Genomic DNA, 25,435 nt, shown 5'->3' with positions numbered 1-25,435 from the left:
CTGGCTCTCCGCTACGCCTGGCGCTCCGCCCCTCGACCAACAACTCCATGCCAGCTTTTTGCTGCCCAGGCTGGAACTGTGATCGGCAGTGCAGCGGGGACCACGGTGGGCGGGGGGGGGGGGGGCCGCCCGGGCTCCGTCCCTCCCTCCTGCCGCCCTCCGGCCGCCCCCCCCCCCCTTTTCCAGGCTGGCGGAGCAGGCCGGAAGCCTTGGTGCGGAGCTCCGGCGTTTAATGAGTGGTCTCGGGTGGACGGGGCGGGGGCGGGGCGGGCTCAGCTGGGGGGGGCGTCGGCCGCCGCCTTCTGGGAGCCGTCGGGCCGGCCCGGCTGCTGGGGCTCCGGCTTTGGGGGCCGCTTGGGGTCCGTGGGGGGAGACGAAGACGTCCTGTGGGGTGCAAAGTGACCCGAGGTGAGGGCGGGCGGGACCCCCACGTCCTGGGGCTCGGGGGATCCCCAACCCGAGGGAGACCACGGGGCCACCAGCCTGGGGCCAACGGGGTCACAGACAACAGGCAGAACATTCTAGAAATTCCCGAGAGGGCCACCCCGGTCCATCGTTTTCCTGTCTTTCTTTTTTTAAATGCCAGTCCTGGGACTTGAACTCAGAGCCTTGTGTTTTCACTTGGCTTTCTTGCCTTAACTGGACGCCGGTGCTCTACCGTCTGAGCCACGGCTCCGCCCTCCCCCAGGCCCCGGTCCCCCCAGCACCCCGACTCCAGGCCTCACTCACAGAGGCGTCCGCGAGGACCAGGCTGGAAGGGCTCCGGAAGCCGTGCGCCTGCTCCTGCAGCCGCGTGGCGAGGCTCTGCTTCTCCGCCCCCAGCGGCGCGCCGAGTCCTCCAGCTGCCGACATGACACGGGCGCTGCAGAGGCCCCCGGCGGCCCGGCCCGCGCCAGCCGCGCCCCAGCCCCCGCGCCCCAGCCCGCGCCAGCCGCACCCGAGACCCCGCACCCCAGCCCGCGCGCCCCAGCCCCCGCGCCAGCCGCGCCCCAGCCCCCGCGCCAGCCGCGCCCCAGCCCCCGCGCCAGCCGCAGCCGAGACCCCGCACACAGCCCGCGCCAGCCGCGCCCCAGCCCCCCGCCCCAGCCCCCGCGCCCAGCCCCCGCGCCAGCCGCGCCCCAGCCCCGCACCCCAGCCCGCGCCAGCCGCGCCCCAGCCCCCCGCGCCCCAGCCCCCGCACCCAGCCCGCGCCAGCCGCGCCCCAGCCCCCGCGCCAGCCCCCGCGCCCCAGCCCCCCGCGCCCCAGCCCGCGCCAGCCGCGCCCCAGCCCCCGCGCCCCAGCCCCCGCACCCAGCCCGCGCCAGCCGCGCCCCAGCCCCCGCGCCAGCCCCCGCGCCCCAGCCCCCGCGCCCCAGCCCGCGCCAGCCGCGCCCCAGCCCCCGCGCCAGCCCCCGCACCCCAGCCCCCGCGCCCCAGCCCCCGCACCCCAGCCCCCGCGCCCCAGCCCCCGCGCCCCAGCCCGCGCCAGCCGCGCCCCAGCCCCGCGCCCCAGCCCCCGCGCCCCAGCCCCCGCACCCCAGCCCGCGCCTGCCGCGCCCCAGCCCCCGCGCCCCAGCCCCCCGCACCCCAGCCCCCGCGCCCCAGCCTGCGCCAGCCCCCGCGCCCCAGCCCCCCGCGCCAGCCGCGCCCCAGCCCCCGCGCCCCAGCCCGCGCCAGCCGCACCCCAGCCCCCGCGCCCCAGCCCCCGCACCCCAGCCCGCGCCTGCCGCGCCCCAGCCCCCGCTCCCCAGCCCCCGCGCCCCAGCCCCCGCACCCCAGCCCGCGCCAGCCGCGCCCCAGCCCCCGCACCCAGCCCGCGCCAGCCGCGCCCCAGCCCGCGCACCCCAGCCTGCGCCAGCCGCGCCCCAGCCCGCGCACCCCAGCCCGCGCCAGCCGCGCCCCCAGCGTCCGCACCCCAGCCCCCGCGCCCCAGCCCGCGCCAAGCCGCGCCCCAGCCCCCGCGCCCCAGCCCCCGCGCCCCAGCCCCCGCGCCCCAGCCTGCGCCAGCCCCCGCACCCCAGCCCGCACCAGCCGCACCCGAGCCCCCGCACCCCAGCCCGCGCCAGCCCCCGCACCCCAGCCCGCGCCAGCCGCACCCCGAGCCCCCGCACCCAGCCCCCGCGCCCCAGCCCCTGCGCCAGCCGCACCCCAGCCCCCGCGCCCCAGCCCGCGCCAGCCGCACCCGAGCCCCCCGCACCCAGCCCCGCGCCAGCCGCACCCCAGCCCCCCGCGCCCCAGCCCCCGCGCCAGCCGCACCCCAGCCCCCGCGCCCCAGCCCGCGCCAGCCGCACCCGAGCCCCCCGCACCCAGCCCCCGCGCCCCAGCCCCTGCGCCCCAGCCCCCGCGCCAGCCGCACCCCAGCCCCCGCACCCCAGCCCGCGCCAGCCGCGCCCCAGCCCCTGCACCCCAGCCACCGCGCCCCAGCCTCCGCACCCCAGCCCGCGCCCCAACTCCACACCACTCGCTGACCCAGCACAGACTGACCTCCAGAGCTCACACCGAGCCCTGAGAATAGACACACACTGAGCCCTGATCCTGGTCTCACACCGAGCCCTGAGAATAAACACACACTGAGCCCTGATCCTGGTCTCACACAGAGCCTGAGAATAGACACATACTGAGCCCTGATCCTGGTCTCACACCAAGCCTTGAGAATAGACACACACTGAGCCTTGATCCTGGTCTCACACCGAGCCCTGATCCTGGTCTCACACTGAGCCTTGATCCTGGTCTGACACGGAGCTTGATCCTGGTCTGACACGGAGCCTTGATCCTGGTCTCACACTGAAGCCCTGAGAATAGACACACACTGAGCCTTGATCCTGGTCTCACACTGAGCCCTGAGAATAGACACACACTGAGCCCTGAGAATAGACACACACTGAGCCCTGATCCTGGTCTCACACTGAGCCTTGATCCTGGTCTCACACTGAGACTTGAGAATAGACACACACTGAGCCTTGATCCTGGTCTGACACGGAGCCTTGATCCTGGTCTCACACTGAGCCCTGAGAATAGACACACACTGAGCCTTGATCCTGGTCTCACACAGAGCCCTGATCCTGGTCTCACACTGAGCCTTGATCCTGGTCTCACACTGAGACTTGAGAATAGACACACACTGAGCCTTGATCCTGGTCTCACACAGAGCCCTGAGAATAGACACACACTGAGCCTTGATCCTGGTCTCACACTGAGCCCTGACCCTGGTCTCACACTGAGCCCTGATCCTGGTCTCACACTGAGCCTTGAGAATAGACACACACTGAGCCCTGACCCTGGTCTCACACTGAGCCTTGATCCTGGTCTCACACTGAGCCCTGACCCTGGTCTCACACTGAGCCTTGATCCTGGTCTGACACTGAGCCTTGATCCTGGTCACACACGGAGCCTTGATCCTGGTCTCACACTGATGGTCACACACTGAGCCCTGACCCTGGTCTCACACTGAGCCCTGACCCTGGTCTCACACTGAGCCTTGATCCTGGTCTCACACTGAGCCTTGATTCTGGTCTCACACTGAGCCTTGATCCTGGTCTCACACAGAGCCTTGATCCTGGTCTCACACTGAGCCTTGATCCTGGTCTCACACAGAGTTCTGATCCTGTCCGCCCACGTCCTGAGCCTGGATCTTGGTTATGTGCTAAGCCTGGTCACCGCGGTCACCCACGCAGCCCTGACCCTGCTTGTCCACCGCCTCCGTCCCGGCCGCAGGCCGGGCAGTGAGCTCAGGCTCGCCTCACCCACCAGGTTCTCCAGGGCCGAGATCCGGTTCTGCGCCCGCTCCAGCTTGGCCAGCAGGTTAAACTTGTCTGAAGAGCTGCTGCCCAGGAGGTCCTGCGGGCGAGGCGGAAGGTCGGCTCTGCCGCCCGGGGCCTGCGCTCCGGCAGGGGGAGGGCCGGCGGGAGCCGCCCCCCCCCCCCGGGCTGAGCTGCTGGGCGGGCGCCCTCTCGAGGCGTCGTCTGTGGTGCCGGTGCCAGGGCTCAGCCTCCAGGCCCGAGCCCGCTCCCTTGGCGGGGCCGGCGGGTTCTGAACTCGTGGACACGCGTGCTCGCAGGTCCCCAGGGGACTGAGCTGGGACGCTTCCGGAAGCTTCCGTGGAGCCGGGGTGCCCCTCCCCGCGGGGCACCTGGCTACCCGCAGGGGCAGGGCTCCCAGCCCCGGCTGTGCCCCCGGGGGCCCGGGACGCACCTGCAAGGACAGGGTCTCCACGCCCTCGGGGCGGGCGGGGCCTTCCGTCCCAAGCAGCCTCTCTGCCGCGTCTCCACCTGCTCCCGACTCCCCGGGGTCCACCTGGGATGGGGGAAAGGGCTCTCCAAGGCTGTACTGATCCCCGGGAAGGTTCTAGGAGGGAGTTCTGGGAGGCCTGGGTGGGGTCCTGGCGGAAGTTGGTGGAGTAGAGAAAGGGGTCAGGGGTCAGGAGTCAAGGGTCATGTGGGGCCGGCTCTGAACTGGAAGTGCAAGAGGGTGAAGGAGAAGAGGTCGGATGTACAGGTGCCCCGCCTGAGACCCAGGGACAGAGCGGGGCGTGCAAGTTCACCACCCAGGAGGCACCTAGAACCCCACTGAGCCCACGGCGGATTTTATTTTTTGGCCAGTCCTGGGCCTTGAACTCAGGGCCTGAGCACTGTCCCTGGCTTCTTTTTGCTCAAGGCTAGCACTCTGCCACCTGAGCCACAGCGCCACTTCTGGCCGTTTTTTGTGTATGTGGTGCTGGGGAATCGAACCCAGGGCTTCATGTATACGAGGCGAGCTCTCTGCCACTAGGCCACATTCCCAGCCCCCCACGGTGGATTTTTTTTTTTTTTTGGCTGGTCCTGGGGCTTGAACTCAGGACCCAGGCACTGTTCTTGAGTTTCTTGAGCTCAAGGCTGGCGCTCTACCACGTGAGCCATGGCGACACTTCCGGCTTTTGCTGAGTGAGTAGTTTATCGGGCTTTCTCTGTCCAGGGCTGAGCGGCTGGGGTGACCGCCTGGCTGATTTGGTTGTTGCTGGCTTTGTTTTGTTTTGTTGCCAGTCCTGGGCCTTGAACTCGGGGCCTGAGCGCCGTCCCTGGCTTCTTTTTGCTCAAGGCTAGCACTCTGCCACTTGAGCCACGGCGCCCCTTCTGTCCGTTTTCTGTATATGTGGTGCTGAGGAATCGAACCCAGGGCTTCGTGTATTCCAGGCGAGCGCTCTGCCACTAGGCCACATTCCCAGCCCCTGTTGCTGTTTTTAATGCCAGTACCGGGGTAGAACCCAGGGCCTAGGTGCTGCGCCTTGGCGTTTCCGCGGAAGCTTGGGTCTCTGTCACGTGAGCACACGCAGCACCGGTGGCCTTCTGGGGGCTCCCTGGCGACGAGGCGTGTGGACGGGCCTAGAGCCGCCACCCTCGGGTCTCAGCCTCCCGCACGGCTGGGACGCCCGGCCGGCCATGGCCCCCGACCCCGGGGCTCAGGGCGCCCCCCCCCTTACCGGTAGGGCCTGCTGCTGCAGGATGATGGGCGCCACCTGGGGCCGGCTCTTGTCCAGCTCTGCCCGCAGCCGGGAGTTCTCAGCCAGCAGCAGGGAGTAGAGGTCGGCGGGCAGGTTCTCGCCCGCGGCGGGCAGGTGGCCGTAGGCGGGGAGCGAGGGGAAGGCTGCGGGGGAGGGGGATGCCGGGGGGGGGGGGTGCGGGCGTGGGCCTCCGGCCTCCACGCCCCTGCCCCGCCCCGCCCCCCACTTCCCTCCACTCCGCTCCTCCGCCCCCCCGTGACTCGTGACTCGGGGTGTGAGCGTGTGTGTGCGTGTGTGAGCGTGTGTGAGCGTGTGTGTGTGTGAGCGTGTGTGTGTCTCCTGGGGGAGCCCGGCCCCGCCCGTGGCTGCTCTTGGGGGGGGGTCCGCACCCGCACTGGGCTTTCCTGGAGGCCAGCCGGGCGGCGGCGGCTTGCTCCTCTCCTGCAGCCGGTCCTCCAGCACCTGCTCCATCCTCTCGATCACCTGGAGGGGAGCACCGAGGCGAGGCTGGCCCGGCCCCCTGCTCCAGGCCCAGGCCTCAGGCCCCCGGAGCCCCCTCCCCCGCCCCCGCCCCCGTCCCCGCCCCCGCCCCCGGCGCCCGCCTTCTCCTGGTGCCGCACGGTGTCCTCCAGGCCCCGCATCTTCTGCAGCTTGTCCTGGTAGCGCCGGAGCAGCGCGGCCTGCGGCTGCTGGGCCTGGTACAGGTGCAGCAGCTCCTTCTCGCGGTCATTCTTCTGCAGGGACGGCAGGGGGTCAGCCCTGGCCTCGGGGGGACAGTGCGGGTCATCCTTGGCCTCGGGGGGCAGGAGTGTGGTCAGCCCTGGCCTCGGGGGGCAGGAGTGTGGTCAGCCCTAGCCTCGGGGGGGACAGTGCGGGTCATCCTTGGCCTCGGGGGGGACAGTGTGGTCAGCCCTGGCCTGGGGGGCAGTGCGGGTCATCCTTGGCCTCGGGGGGGACAGTGTGGTCAGCCCTGGCCTGGGGGGCAGTGCGGGTCATCCTTGGCCTCGGGGGGGACAGTGTGGTCAGCCCTGGCCTGGGGGGCAGTGCGGGTCATCCTTGGCCTCGGGGGGCAGGAGTGTGGTCAGCCCTGGCCTGGGGGGGGACAGTGCGGGTCATCCTTGGCCTCGGGGGGACAGTGTGGTCAGCCCTGGCCTCGGGGGGCAGGAGTGTGGTCAGCCCTGGCCTCGGGGGGACAGTGTGGTCAGCCCTGGCCTGGGGGCAGTGCGGGTCACCTCTGGCCTCCGGGGCCCCAGCTGCTTCCCGCTGGCGCCCTCCCCCCGCTCCCCGCCCCCCCCCGCCAGCCCCGCTCACCCGGATCAGCTCGTTCTGTAAGTGCTGCACCTTGTCCCTCAGCTTCCTCAGGTCCAGCTCGCTCAGGAGCAACTTCTGCTTCAGGGACGCTGCTGGGTGGACGAGGAGGCTGAGGGGGGGCGGGGCACAGCCGCCATGGCGCCCTTGGGGGTGGGGGCTGGGGTGGGGGCCGGGGGGGGGGAGGCAAGGGGGGGGATGGAGGCCGGGGGTGGAGGCTGGGGGGAGGTGGGGGCCGGGGGTGGGGGCCGGAGCCCCAGGCTGGGCAGGGACTGCACCTGTGCCTGCGTGTGCACCTGCGTGTGCGTGTGTGCCTTGCACACGCCTGTATGGTTGTGTGTTTGTGCGGGCCCGTGTGTTCGCCTGCGTGCCCGCTTCCCCGCCCCCCCCCCGCCCCCCTCCCCAGCGCCTGGGCCTCCCCCCCGCCCCCGCCCTCCCCCCCAGCGCCCCGGGCCGCGCCCTCACCCAGCGCCTGGGCCTCCTCCTGGCCGGCCTCCGCCTCCGCCTCCTCCTCCGCCCCGGGCGGCGCCACGTGGCCCCGCAGCGTGCGGTTCTCGCCCTCCAGCGCGCTGACCTGCCGCCGCAGCGACAGGATGTCCTCCGCCATCTTCTGCATGGCCCGCCGGTAGTTGTTCACCTCCTGCCGGGGCGGAGCGGGGCGGCTCTGCTCTCCCCCCGCCCCCCTCCCCCGGCCGCCCCCCCACACCGCCCCCCCCCCCAGGCCCATGGCGCCGGGAGCCCCGGCCGCGGCAGGAAAGGGCCCGGGACGCCCGCCTCCCACCAGCGAACACGGGGGCAGGCGTGGCTCAAGTGGTCAAGCACCAGCCTGAGTGGAAATAAAAAGCGAGCGAGGGTTGAGACCCTGCGTCTAAGCCGCAGCACCGGCGTGCGCACACGCGCACACGCACACACGCACACACGCGCACACGCGCACACGCACACACGCACACACGCGCACACGCGCACACGCACACACGCGCACACGCGCACCCCTAGGCCCCAGCTTTCCAGGCCGCCTTTGGCTATGCACTTGCCCACCATTCCTGTGAGCACCAGGGCCAGCGCCGAGCCTCGGCCTCCTGATCACTGTCTGCGTGTGGCTGGGGTTACAGGCGTGGCCCCCGTGCCAGGCGTGTGGCCGGGGTTACAGGCGTGGTCCCCGTGCCAGGCGTGTGGCCGGGGTTACAGGTGCAGGCCCCCGTGCCAGGCCTGTGGCCGGGGTTACAGGTGCGGGCCCCCGTGCCAGGCCTGTGGCCGGGGTTACAGGCGTGGCCCCCGTGCCAGGCGTGTGGCCGGGGTTACAGGCGTGGCCCCCGTGCCAGGCGTGTGGCCGGGGTTACAGGCGTGGTCCCCGTGCCAGGCGTGTGGCCGGGGTTACAGGCGTGGTCCCCGTGCCAGGCGTGTGGCCGGGGTTACAGGCGTGGTCCCCGTGCCAGGCGTGTGGCCGGGGTTACAGGTGCAGGCCACCGTGCCAGGCCTGTGGCCGGGGTTACAGGCGTGGCCCCCGTGCCAGGCCTGTGGCTGGGGTTACAGGCGCAGGCCACCGTGCCAGGCCTGACACTGTTCTTCCGTGCTGTGTGACCCTACCACGTCACCCCCCCCATAATACTTTGCCATTCATCAAGTATAATGCAAACAGGCCGTGCGACACAAGTTTGGAGAAAACCACAGGTCTTCTAGGAAACGCTCAGAGCAATGAATAATCTGTGTGCGCAGGCGTTTCTGGGCACGTGTGTAGGTTCTGGGGAGGCCTTGCCCTCGGCCGGGGGGGGCCCAGGAAGAAGGGCTCAGCCGGCACGTTCCGCCTGGGTCCCTCCTGCTGGGTGGTCGGGCCTCTCCAGGGGCCGTGGGCTTCTGAGGGCGGGGGTCCCAGACACCACATCGGGCTCCCCACGCCACCCCAGCTTCCCCGGACCTCCGAGCTCAGCCTCCCGAGGGGCTGGGGTTCCAGGGGTGCAGAGCAGCACCCCGCTCCCCTGGGGACAATGCCCATCCGATATCCTCAAATCACGGGAGCCTGGGCGCTGTCCCGGGTCACCCCGGGCTTGCGGCAGCCCCTCCCCGGGGCTGGTGACCAGAGCCGAGGTCCTGCCCCGCCGCCCTGCCTGAGGCCTCATGGGGGGGGGGGGAGTGGGTCCTTGGCGTCAGTCCCCCCCCCACCCCCTCCGGGCTGCCATTCCTGCAGCCTCGTGTCCTTGGTGGCCCAGCTGGGCTGGAAGGCCGTGGTTCAGGGCCGCAGTCTGCGTCACTGTTCAGCCTTGGAGGGGAGCAGGTCACATGCCCCTGGGGTTCTTCCCCCACCCCACCCCGCCCCCACTGCCTGCCCCAGGCCGGGGAGGGGCTGGCTGCTCCGGGGAGCCCAGGAGACAGGAGCCGCCACCTGGGGCCGTGGAAGGGGCGGCTCTTTGAAGTCGAGGACGGGAGTGGGGCGCGGTAGATGGGTGGCTGGCGAAGGGCCCTCAAGATCCCGGTGATTTCTGGACGCCAGTGGCTCACGCCCGTCAGGCTAGATCTGAGGATGGCGGTTCAAAGACAGCCTGGGCAGGGACGTTCACGAGACCCTTATTCCCGGCAAACCACCCAACATCCACATGTGGAGCCATGGCCCACGTGGTAAGACGCTAGCCTTGAGTGCAAGGGCTTCGGGACAGCGCGCAGGCCCCGAGTTCAAATCCCAGGACACACACACGCGCACACACACACACACACACACGCACACACAGGGCAATTGCCGGAAAGGTGGGGAGGGAGGAAGGGAGGGAAGGTTGGGGAGGGCTGGGGGGGGGGAGCAGAACCTCAGTCCTTTACCCTCCCCAGCCCCTCCACCCCTGCTTTGGCTGCTCCACCCCTGGGTCCCAGTCCCCAGCCCCTCCCCCTCCCCCCCCCCCGCCCAAGGCCCCCGGCTCGCGGGCCAGCTGCATGCGATTCGCCGTTACGGCCACCAGGGGGCAGCGGCGTTCCGCCAACGCTCAGCGTCAGCCAGACGGAGGACCAGAGGGGAGCGTGGCGGGCCTGTGTGTGTGTGTGTGCGTGCACGCGCGCGTGTCACCAGCCCTCAGCACACACGTGCGCCGGCCCTTTCTCCTTCCTGGAAAGTGGGGGGGGGCATCTCGGGGCCCCCCTGAGAGAGGCAGCTCTCCCCCCGCAGCCCCCGCCGGGCAGCCTCCTCCTCCAGGACCGCCCCCCCCCCCCAGCCCGCCACCCTCCTTCCCAGACAGCCTTCCTCCGGGGAGCCGTGGAGGGTTCTAGAACCGGGGCCCTGCTCACGGCAGATTCTGCTTCCCGGAAACTCGCAGCTCCGGTCAGACGCCGGGGACTCGGGAGGCTGAGATCTGAGGACGGCGGTTCAAAGCCAGCCCCGGGCAGACCCAGCAAAAGCCCACAAGTGGAGCCGTGGCGCAAGGTGGCAGAGCAAAAGGACGTCGGGACGGCGCCCAGGCCCTGAGTTCAAGCCCCAGGACGACAAACACAGGGAGTGGGGGCGGCAGAGAGTCCAGCCCCCGCTTCTCCTTTCGGTCCCCTTGGAGGAGGAGCAGCCCAGGAGCCCGGCGTGCCTGCAATCGGCCAAACTACCCCGGAGCCAGCCGGGGCCCCAGCCCGGGGAGCCCGGCATTGTTCAGCCCAAGGTTGCCAGCCGGAACAAAAGGAGCGCCTTCTCCCTTTCTCTGGCTCTTTCTTTCTCCCTCCCGGAGGCGGCAGGGAGGAGCTCCGGCCTGCACGCTTTTTTGTGCTTGGCCTTACCGACCCGGGAGGGGGGGGGGCGGCCGGGCCTTGGCCGGCGCCTGACCCCCGCTCCTGTCTAATTGGCCCCTGCAGGAAGCCGGGCTGGCTAATTGGGCGGGCGAGGACAATGGCCTGGGGCCGGGCCCGGCGGGCCTGGGGGCGGGGCTTCCTGGAGGACCTCGGCTCTCCTTTCTTGTCCCCTCCCGGTCCCTCCTTCCTCAGGAAGACCCCCCGGGGTCACCCGGAACCCGCGCCGCTAGCACGTGCCTCTCCTGACAGCAACCTGAGGCTGGACCTGGGGGGGGGGCGCTGAGGAGCGCGCAGAGCCAGGGGCCTGGGGCTCACGCCTGTAATCCCAGCCACACAGGAAGCTGGCAGGGGAGGATCACGGTTCAAAACCAGCCTGGCAGGCAATTTTTATGTCAGTCCCGGGGCTTAAACTCAGGGCCTGGGCGCTGTCCCTGAACTTCTTTTTGCTCAAGGCTAGCGCTCTGCCACTTGAGCCACAGCGCCGCTTCCGGCGTTTTCTGTCTATGTGGTGCTGGGGAATCGAACCCAGGGCTTCATGCCTGCTAGGCGAGTGCTGCATCACTAGGCCACGTTCCCTGCCCAGCGGGCAATTCTCTTAAGACTCTTCAGTTACTGCCAAAAAAAAAGCCAGAAGTGCAGCAGCTGTGGCTCAAATGCTAGGGACAGCACCCGAGTCCTGAGTTCAAGTCTTAGTATCAGCGGGACACACACACACAGAGTCACCTTCCACGCAAGCCGCCTCCTGCTGCCCCGCTCCCGGGCTCAGAGTGAGCGGGGAGGTGATTCTTGTCGCGGTCACAGCTCACAACCCTCCCGGGCTAGCCCAGGCCCAGGTGGGGGGGCCGTGCACGTGTTGGGCTAAGGTATTTTCTCGGAGCCCCTGGCCTGTTTCCTCCTGGGCGGCCGTGGGCGACCGTGGGCGACCGTGGGCGGCGGCGGGCCGGCCTCCCCTCCCCTCCCCTCCCACCCAGCTCGCGGTGGCTGCCGTTGCCTAGCAACGCACCCCCCACACCTGCCGCCGCGGGGAGCGGGGAGCCGGGGACTTACCGATCGGCGGTCCCCGGTAGCCCGGGCAGCCCGGGGGGCCGGGCGGGGCGGGGGCCCGGGCTCCCCCATCTGCGCGGCCAGCTGTCCTCGCCCCCAGGCTGGGTCCCCGGAGACAGTTGCTACCACAACAAGTGCCTGCCTGGCGACGCCCGCAGGGCGGGGAGGGGGGGCCCCGCGCGGAGGCGGGGAGGGGGGCCCCCGCGGAGGCGGGGAGGGGGGCCCCCGCGGAGGCGCCTCGGCTCTTTCTCCAGGGTGGGGTGGCCCAGCTCGGGCGAACCGGGCTGGGGAGGGCGGGGGAGGGCGGCCCGGAAGACCCCCTCCCCCATGTCAGACGCACCCCCCCCCCCCCCCGTCCCTCACCAAATCCCTCTGAGCCCCCCCCCCACGTATTCTGTGTGTGCGGGGAGCGGGCGTGAACTCCGGAGCGGGGCGCTGGCCTGAGCTTCTCCACGCCCGGCTGATGCTCCGCTTCCGGACCTTTCCGTGGGTCCGTGGGGCTCGGAGTCTCACACGCGCTCTCCTGCCCACCCCCCCCCCCCCAGCTTTGAACCACCCCCCCCCATGGCCGTCACCGGAGTCGCTGGGGCGGCAGGCGTGAGCACCACACCTCCCGCTCTGTCCTCCACTTCCACGCCCCCCCAGCCCCTTCCTCTGCCTGAGATTCGCCCCACCCCCCCGGGGCCTGGCCCTGCTTTCTAAACATCTGGAGCCACGGTTTCCTAACATCTGGAAAGATCTGGAAACAGCGGAGGCGGGGGAGGAGGAGGTTTTCTAAAGGAATGCTCTGGAAAGCAGAGGGCAAACAAACACACACACAGCCCACAGCCTAGACGGCCCCTGGGGGAGGCGGGGGGCGCCCCCATGCTCTGTGTGGACAGAATGAGGGGTCCCGGAGGTGGGGGAGGGCCCTGGGCGGTCCCCACCAGGACCCAACAAGCTGTCTCTGCTCAGAGGTGGGGCATCACACATGGTCGGTCCCCTGTGCTGTCTGTTTCGTTCCAGGCTGGGCCTGCTCGCTGTTCCTCGTCTTTTCTTGTTTTTGCGGGGCTGGGGCTTGAACTCGGGGCCCGGGACACCGTCCCTGAGCTCCTTGTGCTCAAGGCTGTCGCTCTGCCACTTGCGCCGCAGCGCCCCTCCAGTTTTCAGGTGGCTCATTGGAGACGAGGGGCTCAGGAACTCCTCTGCCCGGGCTGGCTTTGAACCGTGATCCTCGGCTCTCAGCCTCCTGAGTCGCCGGGCTGACTGGTGGGAGCCAGCAGCGCCTGGCTGAAGTGGCTGCTTTTTCTTATAATGTTCTCCCCACGAGGGGGGGGGGGGCTGGGCAGGGCCCCCCCCCCCCCGCCTCACGCTGCTCTGGAGCTCACTCTCGAGCTGGCCTGGGGCGGTGGGCCCAGTGGCCTTTACTGCTAAGTAGCTTTGTACCCTGGACAGCTCGCCCCCGGGTCCCTGAGCCTGGGGCTCCCCCTCTTGTAACCTGGGGTGCATCCTCGGGTTCCCTTTGTGGAGCTGGTGTGTGTGGGGGGTGAATGTGAATCTATCTCGTCTCCCCCCCCCCCCCCCCCCCGGCACCGCAAGGACGGGGCCTCAGCTCCCCCATCCTTCAGATTCCTGGGGTAGGACCCTCCCCTCCCCAGACCCCAAGCCCCAGAATTAGGCCCCGTGCCGTAGCAGGACGCTCCCCCCCGCCATGCCAGCCTCCAGCCGCCCCCCTCTGCGAGGCACCCAGCGCGCCCCCCCCCCCCCCCCGGCCCGCTCAGCCCCCGATCGATCGGCTGCGCTCCCGTCCTCGGGCGGGCCATGAATTTTTCATCAAAGGTCTGTAGACTTTGGGAAACGTACAATTAGAGGCGGCATCAATAATGCACCGCGCGTGAGCAGCCCGGCAGCACCGGGGCCCCGGGCCGGGCGGCCCGCCAGCCCCTGTGCGGGGAGGCAGGGGGCACCCCGGCTCCCACCCCGGCTCCCCGGGGGGCCGGCACTGGACGCATGACGCACGTGGAAGGCCAGCAGGGGCGAGGGGACCCCTCAAGCTGGCCGAGCCTGTCTGGGGGGCCCGGCCGGGTCCTGGGCGGCTCATCTGTGAAATGGGTGCTAAGGAGCCCCCCCTCGGCCCAATGCCCGCTGTCTCAGCTGCTCAGGAGGCCGAGATCTGAGGGTCATGGTTCGAAGCCAGCCTGGGCAGGGAAGTCCGTGAGACTCTCATCTCTAACCAGCAAAATGCTGGACGTGGAGCTGCGGCTCACGGGGTAGAGCACCGGCCTGCACAGACCCAGGCCCTGAGTTCAAGACCCAAGACAGACACCAAAAAAAAAACAACTCCTCAGAACCAAAACCAAAGCCCCGGGCATTTACCAGAGGAAGCCGGGGGTCCCGGGAAGAGCGGGGCGGCGCCAGGCGGGGAGGAGGGAGAGGAAAGGCAGAGCCCAAGGGCAGAGGGCACCGCGCAGGGCCTTCAGCAGGCCTGGCTGCCAACTTCCCACCCTCCGCCAGCCCAGCCTCGCAAGCCACGCCCCCAGGACCGCCTCACCGGGAGGCCACGCCCCCGCACTGAGAAGCCACGCCCCACTCTGCCTCACTGGGAAGCCACGCCCCTGCACAGCGAGAAGCCACGCCCCCTCAGCATCACAGGGAAGGCCACGCACCATCCAGTCTCACCGAGAAGCCCCGCCCCCTCCACCCCCACCAATGCCCGGGCCCCTAGGTTCCACCTGGCTTCGGCTAAACATCCCTCCTGCCCCTCCGCCCAGCACTGGGACTTCAGGACGCCAAATGGCTTGTCTGTTCATTATCATTCTTTGTTGTGTGTGTGCGCGTGCGTGCGTGCGTGTGTGCTCGGTTATGGGGCTTGAACTCCAGGCCTTGTCCTCTTGCTTTAGCCTTTTCTGCTCACGGATGGTGCTCTATCACCTAAACCACGCCTCTGGTCCAGCATTTTTTCTTGCCGGTCCTGGGCTTGCACTCAGGGCCTGAGCGCCGTCCCTGGCTTCTCTTTTGCTCAAGGCTAGCACTCCGCCACTTGAGCCACAGCGCCCCTTCCAGCCTTTTCTGTTGATGTGGTGCTGAGGAATCGAACCCAGGGCTTCAAGCCTGCGAGGCGGGGCGCTCTGCCACGTTCCCGGCATCTTTTTTGCCGATGCATCGGAGCTGAGCGTCTCTGCGCCGAGGGGCTGGCGGCTGGCGCCCGTCATCCCGGCTGCTCGGGAGGCTGAGAGCCGAGAAAGCGCGCTAGACCCCCAGAGGACAGGAAGCGCGTGGTGGGGTGGGGCGGCGGAGGGCCGGCCTTGAGCGGAAGATCGCAGGGACGGCACCCGGGCCCCGGGTCCAAGCCCCAGGACCACACAAGACAAGGCTCCGCGATTTGTCTGCCCCGCCTGGCTGGCTTTGCACCCGGAGCCCCAGAGCTCAGCCGCCCAAGTAGCTGGCAGGGGGGGTGGGGGGTGGGGGGGGTGGGGGGGTGGGGGGGGGGCGGGGGGGAGGGTTAGGAGAGCCTCAGGCCAGCCTGGCTCACTGGAGTGAGGTGGGGGGGGGCAGGAGACAAGGACGCCTTGGCTTTGCCTTCAGAGGTCCTTGCTGGAGGGAGGGGGCACACCCGGTCGGGGTGGGGGGGGGTCAGTATGACCTTGTGGAGGGAGCCCGACGACCTTGCTCCGGCGTCTTCCACGAAGGCCCCGCCAGCGAGGCCAGGGCCGCGCACTCCCGTGAGGAGGATGCGTGAAAAGAACAGATGGTAACAAGTGCGAATTAATCGAGCGAGGCCCGGTGCGCACAGGCTGGTGGAGCAGGCGGGCTGACGGGAGGGGGGGGAGGTGGGAGGGGAGGGGCGAAGCCATAACGAGAGTGCTTATTGATGTCTCTCCCTGGGCCACCCCCAGCGGTATCGACGGCGGCTGTCTATAAATCGCCTGCATCGCAAGGCCTCGTTACCCTCCGCCCCCCACGGGCCACCTGGGCCTGGAGGCCGGGGACGGCCTGCCCAGCCCCGGCTTAGGAACCGCTCCTCTCCCTCCAGCTCTGGGGCTGGTGAACTGGAAATCCGGGCCTCCCACACGGTTCTCTGCCCTGGCCGGCGTTGGCCCTCACATCCGTCTCCTGCGGCGGAAGGGTTGCGGGTGCGAGCCACCGCGCCCCACCTGGCTCACTGCGGGTGGTGACGGCGAGCTGTGACTTCTAGCCGAGGGTCCTCAGGGAGGCCAGGAGAGGCCTGGGGCGGGGTCTCGGGGGATCTACGGCTGGGGTAGCGCAGGCCCTGGGGGCCCCCCTCGCTGGGTCCACCCTGGGGGTCTGGGGGTCGTGGGGGTTCCAAGGAAGCTCTGATCACCTGGATGCTGGGGAGGGGTGGCGGGGGGGGTGGGGTCGGGCACGTGGTTGAGGGAGGGCCGATGGGGAGGAGGCAGGCCTCTGTGAGGACGCCGGGGTCTGGGGAGCGGCAGAGAGAATTTCGGGGTCTCTCTGGAGGCTGGCTGGCACGCTAGGTTTTTTTGGGGGGTACTTCCCAAGTACCCTGGGGTCTGGCATGCTCCCCACCTAGATTGTCTGCTAGGGGTCATCAGCCCTCTGCCCATCCCTCGCGGTCACCAGCCCCGATCCCGGCTCGGTTCCCTGCCCCGGTGTTGCCGGAAACTTCCATGTCTGGCAAGTTCCAGCTCACCCCCTAGGTTCACAGAACGCGTGCCGCGTTGGCGTCCTGGTCAAAGCCAGACCGGAAGGAAAAGTCTGTCGAGACTCTTCTCTCTAATGAACCAGCCCCCCCCCCCAACAACAACAACAAACTGAAGTGGAGGTGTGACTCCAATGGTAGAGCGCTGACTTTGAGTAGAAAAAAGGCAAGGGAGAACACCCAGGTCCCGAGTTCAAGTCCCAATGCCGGCACACGAAAGAAGGGAAAATAAGGGGCTGGGCGTGGTGAGCTGAGCTCCTGGAGCTGCGAGCCACCGGTGGGCTGGGTCTGGGAGGAAGGTTCTGGGTCCCAGGGAGGGCTCAGGGCACGGGGTTCGCAGGCTCCCGGAGGTCCGGCAAGGCCGGGGGCCCGGCCGCCGGTGGAAGCGCTACGGGAAGATGCTCTTTCCAGGGCCGTCCGGCTACCCCTCAACAGGGCGGGGTCCTGGGCGCCAGGCCTCCGGAGGGGGCAGGAGGTCTCCGCCTCAACTGTCCAGCGTCCGAAGGGAGCCGATACCCCATCAAGAAGAGGGGGGGAAGCGAACGCCGGTGGCTGGCGCCCGTCATCCTGGCTACTCAGGAGGCTGAGGTCTGAGGACTGGGGTTCAAAGCCAGCCTGGGCAGGAAAGTCTGAGGCTCCTACCTCCAGTAAACGACTCAGAAAAAGCCAGAAGCGGCGCTGTGACTCAAAACAAGCTCAGGGACAGTGCCCAGGCCTGAAGTTCAAGCCCCAGGACAGACACCCCCCACCCCCCCCCACACACACAAGGGGCGGGAGGGAGGGGGAGTCTACTTTTATCCTCATCCCCATCCCCAGCAGAGCTGGGCTCAGGACGGGGAGGGGGCTCCCCAATCTGCCTGAGGAGTGCAAGATGGCTCCTGAGCCCCTACGCCCTCCCCCCCCCCCCCCATAGGCCCTCTGCCAAGTCTGGCCCTCAGAACCCCTTCAGCCGCCATCCAGCCGCCCCCCCCCACCACCCCCCCCCCCCCCCGTCCTGTGAATTTGCATATCTGAAAAAGAATCCCGCTCGGAGGCTGAGCGTCCAGACCGGGGCCCCTTTTGTCTGTTTGAGCAGGAGCTGGCTGAGGGCGGAAGGATAATTAGTCCCTTGTGGACGGCGGCAGGGGACCCCCTCCCCTCCTTGAAGATTGAAAGGCACAGCTCGCACAGCCAGGCCGGCCCAGACACCCCCGCCCCGGCCCCGGCCGCCGCCCGGCCGGCCTCCGCGCCAAGGAGCGGCTCGTCTTCATCTGATTAACGGGGGACGAGCCGGCTATTCTCTATTATCAGCGGCTTGATTGGACGCTTAGCACGTGTGTGTGTGTGTGTGTGTGTGTGTGTGTGTGTGTGCGCGCACGCCTGCGGACCGAGATCTTCTAATGCATGTCGGGAGGAAATTGGTTTGTATTAAAAAGCATTTAATCTGAGCTGGGGGGCGGGGAGCGCCCTAATAGATTCAGTGCCTGTGACTCCCCCCCCGCCCCGCACACACACAGGAGGACGCCCACAGGCCCACCCGGAGCCCGTGCCCGGCTGGGGCGGACCCCGAGTGCCCCCCGACCTCCGGGTGCCCAGGCCGGCCTGCCCCGGCGGCTCCCACCTGTCAGCCCAGCGGCTCGGGAGAGGGTGGGCAGAAGGGAGAGGGGGAGGAGGAGGGGCAAGGCACAGAGCTGCGGTCGCACCACCGGGCTCGAGTGTCCAGCGAGAACTCCAGACGGGGGTGGGGGGTGGGGGGCGGTCGAGTCCGGCGCTCACGCCCGTCATCCTTCCTGGCTGCTCTGGAGGCTGAGATCTGAGGGCCACAGTTTCAAAGCTAGCCTCGGCAGGAAAAGTGTGAAATTCTTCCTCCAGTGAACCAGCAGAGAGCCAGAAGGAGAGGGGCTGGGAACGTGGCCTAGTGGCAAGAGCGCTCGCCTCCTATCCATGACGTCCTGGGTTCGAGTCCCCAGCACCACATATATAGAAAACGGCCAGAGGTGGCGCTGTGGCTCAAGTGGCAGAGTGCTAGCCTTGAGCAAAAGGAAGCCAGGGACAGTGCGCAGGCCCCGAGTTCAAGGCCCAGGACGGGCAAAACAACAACAACAACAAAAAGCCAGAGGTAGAGCTGCAGATCAAGTGGTAAAGCACCAGCCTTGAGGGACAGCGCCTGGGCCCCGAGTTTAAGCCCGAGGACTGGCCCCTAATACACACACACACACACACACACACATGCACACACACACGCGTGAGGATAGGCCCCTTCAACGGTCAGACCCCTTCCTAGGCAGGGGAGCCAGGGCTCCCCACCAGCTCATGGCTGCAGATCTGTTGGGGGGGGGGCGGCTGGCTCAGCCCCGAGCCCCCCGCAGAGAGACAATAAATCGACAAACACTTAATCTCTCTGCAAATTGAAACCGAAGCCGTAAATATCTGCCGCACCCCGCCGCTGAGTTATGAGTCTGGTTTATTAATCTCTTTAGTCCCAGGTGATGGATGGAGGAGGAGAATGGCCTCCTGGGAGGCGGGGTGGGGGGGTAGGGGGGCGGGGAGGAGGGAGAGCAGGGGTCAGGGGCCTCCTCCAAGGGCCCCGGCAACGTGGACGGAGCCACGTTGTTACCTCAGAATTGTTCCCTGCTCCCCGCACCCCCCCCCCACCCGGGCATGGGCTGGCTTTGAACCACCGTCCTCAGATCTCAGCCTCCTGAGGGGCTCGGATTACGGGGGTGAGCAGCCCTGTCCGGCTGTCCCGCCCCCCCGTCTCTCATCCTGAGGGCATGAGGAGCCGTCCATTCTCGGGGGTGCGGGTCACAGCGGGGAGGCCCGGCCTCCGACTCCCAGGCCTTGTCCACGCGCACGGGAGCCACGGGGTTGACGCGGCCCCCCTCCCAGCAGCCCTGCGGAGGCGCAGGCGCGTCTGGGGGACCGGCAGGGACCTTTTTAGGGACCCTCAGGGTCAAGGGAGGAAAAGAAACAAAAGGTGGGGTGTGGGGTGTCGGGGGAAGAGGGGGAAGAGCTTTCAAAGAGAGACAGAAAGGAATGAGTGATTCCAGCTGTGCCGGCAGGCAGAAAACTCTGCTGAATCTTTAAACAACCCTGGTCAATTATTCATCTTCTGGCCCCGCTGGTCTGCCACAAATCTCCCAACAAGGCGGAGGGAGGGAGGGAGGGAGGGAGGGATTACAGACGAGAGCCGTCGGCGCCTGGCATGCGTTGGTATTACTGTTATTATTGTTATTATTATTGCTATTGACCGGGGATGGGACCTAGGGTGTCCCGCCTGCAGTCAAGTGCTTTGCCACTGAGCTGCATCCACGCCCAACATTGCTTCCGTTCTGAAGAGAAAGTCCAGACTGACCGGCCCAGTGCCGGCCCAGAACGCCCCCCCCCCGGCTCGCCACCCCCCCCCCCCAAGCGGCGGCCCTTCCTCCCGGTGCTTTTATCCCGTGGCTTTTGGTTTGTTTGCTTTTGTTGGCCATGGGGCTTGAACTCAGGGCCGGGGCGCTGTCCCCTGAGCTCCTTTTGCTCAACGCCGGCGCCGTACCACCTAAACCACAGCTCCACTTGCAGTTTTCTGGGTGGTTCCTTGGAGATGAGAGTCTCATGGACTTTCCTGCCCAGGCTGGCTTTGAACCGCGATCCTCACATCTCAGCGACCTGAGCAGCTGGGATGACAGGCCAGGCTGCAAAGGCGGAGGAATCAACGGGCTGCTGCCGTCGACCCCGGAAAGCTCCCGGGACGGGATCTGCGTGTGCGTGTGTGTGTGTGTGCGCACACGTGTGTGCGTGCCGGTACCGGGACTCAACTCAGCACCTGGGTGCCGGTGTTCCTGTCTGTAATCCTAGCGAGTCAGGAAGCTGAGATCTGAAAAATCACGGCTGGAAACCACAGCCCGGGCGGGGCAACTCCCGTGACTCTACCACCGATGGACTACAAAGTGGGGGGCGCGGCTCGAGGGGCAGAACCCCAGCCTGGAGTGGGAGAAGACGGGGGGCGGCACCCAGGCCCCAAGTTCAAGCCCTACTATCAGTACGCTACACACACACACAGGCGTGCGCACACACACACCACACACACACACACACCCGCTGCCACAGGGCTCCATGCCAGCGATGATGAAGCGGAGGAGTCCGCAGCGGGTGCGTGGCCTCGGGGCTCCCCCCCCCCGCCGCCCCCCGCCCCCGCCGGTGTCTGCTCACCGCCTCGTGGGACAGCTCCAGCACCTGGGGCTCCTCCTCCGACCCCCTGGACGGGCGACGCGAGGGCGGCGTTGGCCGCGGCCTTGGACCAGGACTCGCGGATGGAGCCGAGCTTCTCATCCAGGATCTTCGGGTCCAGGATGGGCAGGTGCTTGGCCACGGTCGGCGTCAGGAAGGTTTCTGGCCTCTGGGGGAAGACGCGGAGTCTGGAGACCGGGCCTTTCCCCGCGAGCCTCCGGGCCTCCCTCCGCGGCCTGCTTGCCACCCGTCCCCGGCTCTGGGGCACCCCCCCCACAGCTGCTCCCATCACCCCAGCGACGCCTTTCTCCTTCTGTGTCCCTCCTCCTCCTCCTCCTCCCTCCCCCTCCTCCCCCTCCTCAGTCCCTCACTTCCATTCTCACCTCTGCACCTCTGATGGATGCCTTTCTCCTTCTGTGTCCCTCCTCCTCCTCCTCCTCCTCCTCCTCCTCCTCCTCCTCCTCCTCCCCCTCCCCCTCCCCCTCAGTTCCTCACTTCCATTCTCATTGCTGCGCCTCTAAGTCCTGACTCCATTCTAGCCCTCCCCCAGGACACGCGGCCACCCACGCCCACACTTGCCAACAACTGTTGTCCGCAAACCATTCCCCCCTCTTCCCTCCCCCCCGCCCCCAGCCTCGCAGTTTGGCTGTCTGTGCTTCTGATAAAACCGTAAGTTCCTTAGGTTTAGAGAGATACGTCTGCCATTCCTGCTGCGGAGAAGTCACTATAACATGTTTTCTTTTTTTCCTGTGGTGGTTGGTTGGTCTTGAACTTGGGGCTCTGGACCTGGGACCACAAACCTCTGCCTAACTCTGTCTCTGATTGGCTCCAGAAGGACTGATACCAAGTGCATAGTGGATGAATGGATGGATGGATGTGGGACCCATGGGCTGACAAAGGGACTGACGGACGGATGGATGAGTGGAGGAAAGATGGATGGAGAGAGGGACAGATGGGTAAGTGGAAGGATGGATGGACAGACAGGCAGACTGACAGGCAGATGGATGGATGAATGGACCAATGGATGGATAAATGGACAAATGCATTGAAGGATAGATGGGCAGATGAAGAGATGGATGGAAGGATGGATGGAAGACTGGATGGACAGATGGATGGATGGATGGACCAACAGACAGACGGGACAGGTGGATGGGTGGAGGAATGGGGAAAAGACCACCTTCCCCCTGGCCAGGTGGCCGGGGGCTCTGGGGCGAGAGGCTAACTCGGGTCACGTCACGACACGTCTCCTCATTTGCCAGGCGGAAAGCCAGTCCCCTGCCCTGGATTTCATAGACTGCCGTCTAATCCGGTTAGGGGAGGAAGCGGAGGTAATGCGATCAGGGCCCTGGTCCCCGCCGCGGCAGAGCGGAGCCCAGCCCACCCCGGATTCTGATTCGGGGAGATTCTGATATTTACCAGATACGAGTCACCTCGCCCCATCCCCAAGACGGACCGCCACCGAGTCCCACCCAGCAGCCTCTGGAGGGCGGAGGCCTGCCTGGAGGAGGGGGAGGGGAGGGGGAGGGACGGGGAGGGGAGGAGGGGGGAGGGAGGGCCCCCCACCTGGAGCCTGCTTGCTTTCCTAGCCGGCTGCCAAGTGGCCCAGGCCACCCCGCTTCATTAGGCCATGGCCGGAGGTGGATTTTGAACGCTCCAGCGCCATGCACAGCCACGAACCTGCCCAGACCCACAAGTGCCTTTGTGTGGCGGCGGTGGCGGCCCCCCCTCCTCCCTCCCCCTCCCTCTCCCCCCTCCCCGCCCGCCCAGCCCAGCCCAGCCCAGCCGGGGTCTCTTTGGAGACAGGTCGGGGCCAATAGCGTTCCAAGCGCGTGGCTTTTGAGATCATCGCTTCCTCCCTCCCCTCCCCCCCCGCCCCTCCCCACTTGCTCGCCCGCCCCCCCTTACCCCGCTGCAGCCCCCCTCATCATGCAAAATGCAACAGCCCCCCTCCTCCCCCCCCCGCCCCCGCCCCCAGCCAGCCTGCCTGCCCTGGCCTCGACGCTCGGGAGGGCGGGCTGGCCCGAGGCCGCTGTCCTTGGTGCTGAGGCAAGGAGCGGCCGGCCGCCTGCCCCCACCCCCGCCCTCCCGCCGCCCCCCCCCCCGCCCGCCCCCCGCCCGCCCCCCGCCCTCCCAGCCTCCAGCCCAGGCTCTTAATTCAATTAGCCGGCCCGGACCCCTCCCCGGGGAGTCGTGAGCGGAAACTGACAAATTCTGTTTAACAAAGACGTTTGTGTCCCCCCCCCCCCCGCCCCCTCCTCCAGCCCCCCCCCGCCCCCCCCCCTCGGCTTCGGGCTCTGCTCCGTATCTCACTCATTAGGCATCTAACAAAGTGAGTCCTGCAAATCTGCTTCCCATCGCTAGTAATTCCCGAGGCCTGACACAATTTTCTCCCTGATAAAGAGAGGTCGGGAGGCCCGGGACGGACGGCGGCTCTGCCATCCGCCTCCGCCATCCGCCTCCGCCTCCGCCTCCGCCTCCGCCTCCGCCTCCGCCTCGTCGGGTCCCGGGGCCTCCTGGCCTGCTGGGTTCCGATCACTCGGCCGGTCCCCCACCCCCAGCCCTCCCTCCCCTCCCCCCCCCACCGGCCGCCCAAGCCGCGGGGCCGAGCGTCCGCACGCCGCGTTTACGGCGGGATTTCTGTCTCGGTCTCGGGGGGTGGGGGGGTGGGGGGGTTCAGGGCCGTCCCGTCCCCCCAGAGGAGCGGCCCAGTGCCGTTGCCGGGCGAGGCCGTGCCTCCATTTCCTGGAATCCAGAAGCAACCTGTGGGCCCGGGCGGGGCGGTGAAGGTTTCTGTGGTTGTTTGTGTGTTGTCGGCCGCGGGGCTTGAACTCGGGGCCTGGGCGCCGCCCAAGGCCGGTGCGCTGCCCCCCCCCCGAGTCCCGGCTCTCGGCCCCGGCTCTGCGCCGCGTCTCCCCGGCTTTCGTGCCCCGGCTGCTGGACGGCCATCCCGGGGTGGGCCTCTCTAGGGCCCGGGGGGCGTCTGGGGGTCCCCGGGGAGGAGGGGGGGCGGCGGAGCGGCCGTGGGGCGCGGAGGGCTCGGAGCGGTGGGCTGGGGGCTCCGCGGGGGGGGGTGTCCCCATCCCCCGGCGCCCGTCCAGGGCCCGCGATGGACACAGCATGCTTCATCAGCAGCTGAGGTCAGCCACAGGAAGAACCCCAAACCCCGAACCCCCCTTGGAGGGGAGGAGGAAGGTGGGGAGCCCAGATCTGGGGTCCCCTCAGAGTGGGGGGCTCAGGGGCTGCTTCTCCCACCCTCCAGGGGGGCTTGGGACGGATGGAAGGCGGTCACCCCCCCCCCCCGACTCTTAACACCCCATCGCCTCAAATTCACCACTCCGGGGCAAACCCCAGGAAGGCGCCTGGTTTTCTGGTTTTCCCGGGGGGTTGGGGGGCCCCCGTCCTCCCCACGGGACTCTCCATCTCCCAACGAACCAGCACGAAAAAGAGAAATCACAAGCGGAGCCAGCCCCGAGTGACGAAGCTCAGGACGGCGCCCGGCCCCGAGTTCAAACCCCAGGCAGGAGGAGCCGCGCCACCAACTCCAGCCGACGCGCGCGCAGAAGCCCCGGCCGGGCAGGGGCCGAGCCGCCCGTCCGGTGACACCCGCGTGAGCACGCACGCGCGTGTGCGCACCGCGCCAAGCTTCCCGCCCTCCAGCCAGGAAGCACTGAGCCCAGCACCTCCCACGGAGACCAAGCCTGCGGCGGCGCACGCCACCTCAGAGTCCCGGCCGTGGTCTTTCTGTCTCTGTCTGTCTGGCAGCGCTCCTCTTCCTGAGGAGCCGGGGTGACAGGCCTTGTCTTTGCTGAGATGGGGTAGCCCCGCCTCACGCTGACAATCCAGAACCCTGGCCCCCACCCCCCTACCACCACGGAAGGCCCCAGTCTAGAAGATTCTCTGCCCTCCGTCCTCTCTCCCTAATCTCGGTGTTCTCTCTGCTTCCTGGAGCAGACATTTCCGCCCTAAGCAGCGGGGGGGGGGGGGGGGCCTCCCCCTCCTTCCCGGAGCCCCCTGCCCCAGGGTCCGAAGTGAAGGTTCTCGGGTCACCTTGAGCAAGCCTGACCTGAAGCCTTACCTCGGAGGAGATCAGCTGGAAGGATAAGTCCACGGTGGGGGCTTCGCCGCAGATGGTTTTCAGGTGGGTGTCCTGGAAGGGGAAGGGGTTGTCAGGGCTCCCCACCCCCACCCCCCACCAAGGTGGAGAGGGAGGGAGGCTGGGGGAGGGACTCACGGTGACCGGGAGCCGCTCCACGTGCAGCCCGCTCGGGCCTCTCCCGGTCAGCATCTTGCGGTACAGGCGGCTCTTCAGCGGCAGCACCGAGACGCCCAGGGTCGGGCCGAGGGCCGTGGGCGCGCTGCCCTTCACTGGGGGGGGTGGGGGAGAGCGAACCGGGGTGGCACCCGGCCCCCCGCCCCCTGCTCCTTAGCCCTGCCCCCCCCACCCCCCGCCCGTCTTCGGGGCTTTGGGAACTCAAGCCAGCCCTGGTTAGATGTCCCAGCCCCTCGGAGGCCGAGATCGGAGGACCGAGGTTCAAAGCCAGCCCGGGCAGGGAAGCTGAGAGACTCTCTATCTCCAAGGTGCTGCAGTGCACCCTGGGAACCGCGAGGCCCGCCCCCCCGCTGCGGTGCACCCTGGGAACCGCGAGGCCCGCCCCCCGCTGTGGTGCACCCTGGGAACTCTGAGGCCCACCCCCCGCTGCGGTGCACCCTGGGAACTCTGAGGCCCACCCCCCCCGCTGCGGTGCACCCTGGGAACTCTGAGGCCCACCCCCCCCGCTGCGGTGCACCCTGGGAACTCTGAGGTCCACCTCCCCCGCTGCAGTGCACCCTGGGAACTGTGAGGCCCACCCCTGCAGTGCACCCTGGGAACTGTGAGGACCACCCCACCCTGCAGTGCATCCTGGGAACCGTGAGGCCCGCCCCTGCAGTGCACCCTGGGAACTGTGAGCCCCCCCCTGCAGTGCACCCTGGGAACTGTGAGGCCCGCCCCCCGCTGCGGTGCACCCTGGGAACTGTGAGGC

The 25,435-nt window shown here is 68.3% G+C and overlaps 1 protein-coding gene across 1 annotated transcript in view; it reads right to left on the bottom strand.

Annotated features, from left to right (window-relative positions):
* Positions 1–272: 272 nt before the first annotated feature.
* The window catches only part of Ccdc33 (coiled-coil domain containing 33), a 45,946-nt gene continuing 20,783 nt past the window's right edge, over positions 273–25,435 (bottom strand). The window contains 13 exon segments of the mRNA XM_048369070.1: positions 273–521; positions 730–815; positions 818–842; positions 3,727–3,816; positions 5,435–5,598; positions 5,845–5,938; positions 6,058–6,189; positions 6,767–6,855; positions 7,229–7,403; positions 20,397–20,460; positions 20,462–20,583; positions 24,490–24,561; positions 24,646–24,779. Of these exon segments, the coding sequence (XP_048225027.1) occupies positions 273–521; positions 730–815; positions 818–842; positions 3,727–3,816; positions 5,435–5,598; positions 5,845–5,938; positions 6,058–6,189; positions 6,767–6,855; positions 7,229–7,403; positions 20,397–20,460; positions 20,462–20,583; positions 24,490–24,561; positions 24,646–24,779 (1,496 nt within the window).

The sequence above is a fragment of the Perognathus longimembris genome, chromosome 20, assembly GCF_023159225.1.
Source record: "Perognathus longimembris pacificus isolate PPM17 chromosome 20, ASM2315922v1, whole genome shotgun sequence".
NCBI lineage: Eukaryota > Metazoa > Chordata > Mammalia > Rodentia > Heteromyidae > Perognathus > Perognathus longimembris.
This window is presented reverse-complemented; position numbering and strand designations above follow the sequence as displayed.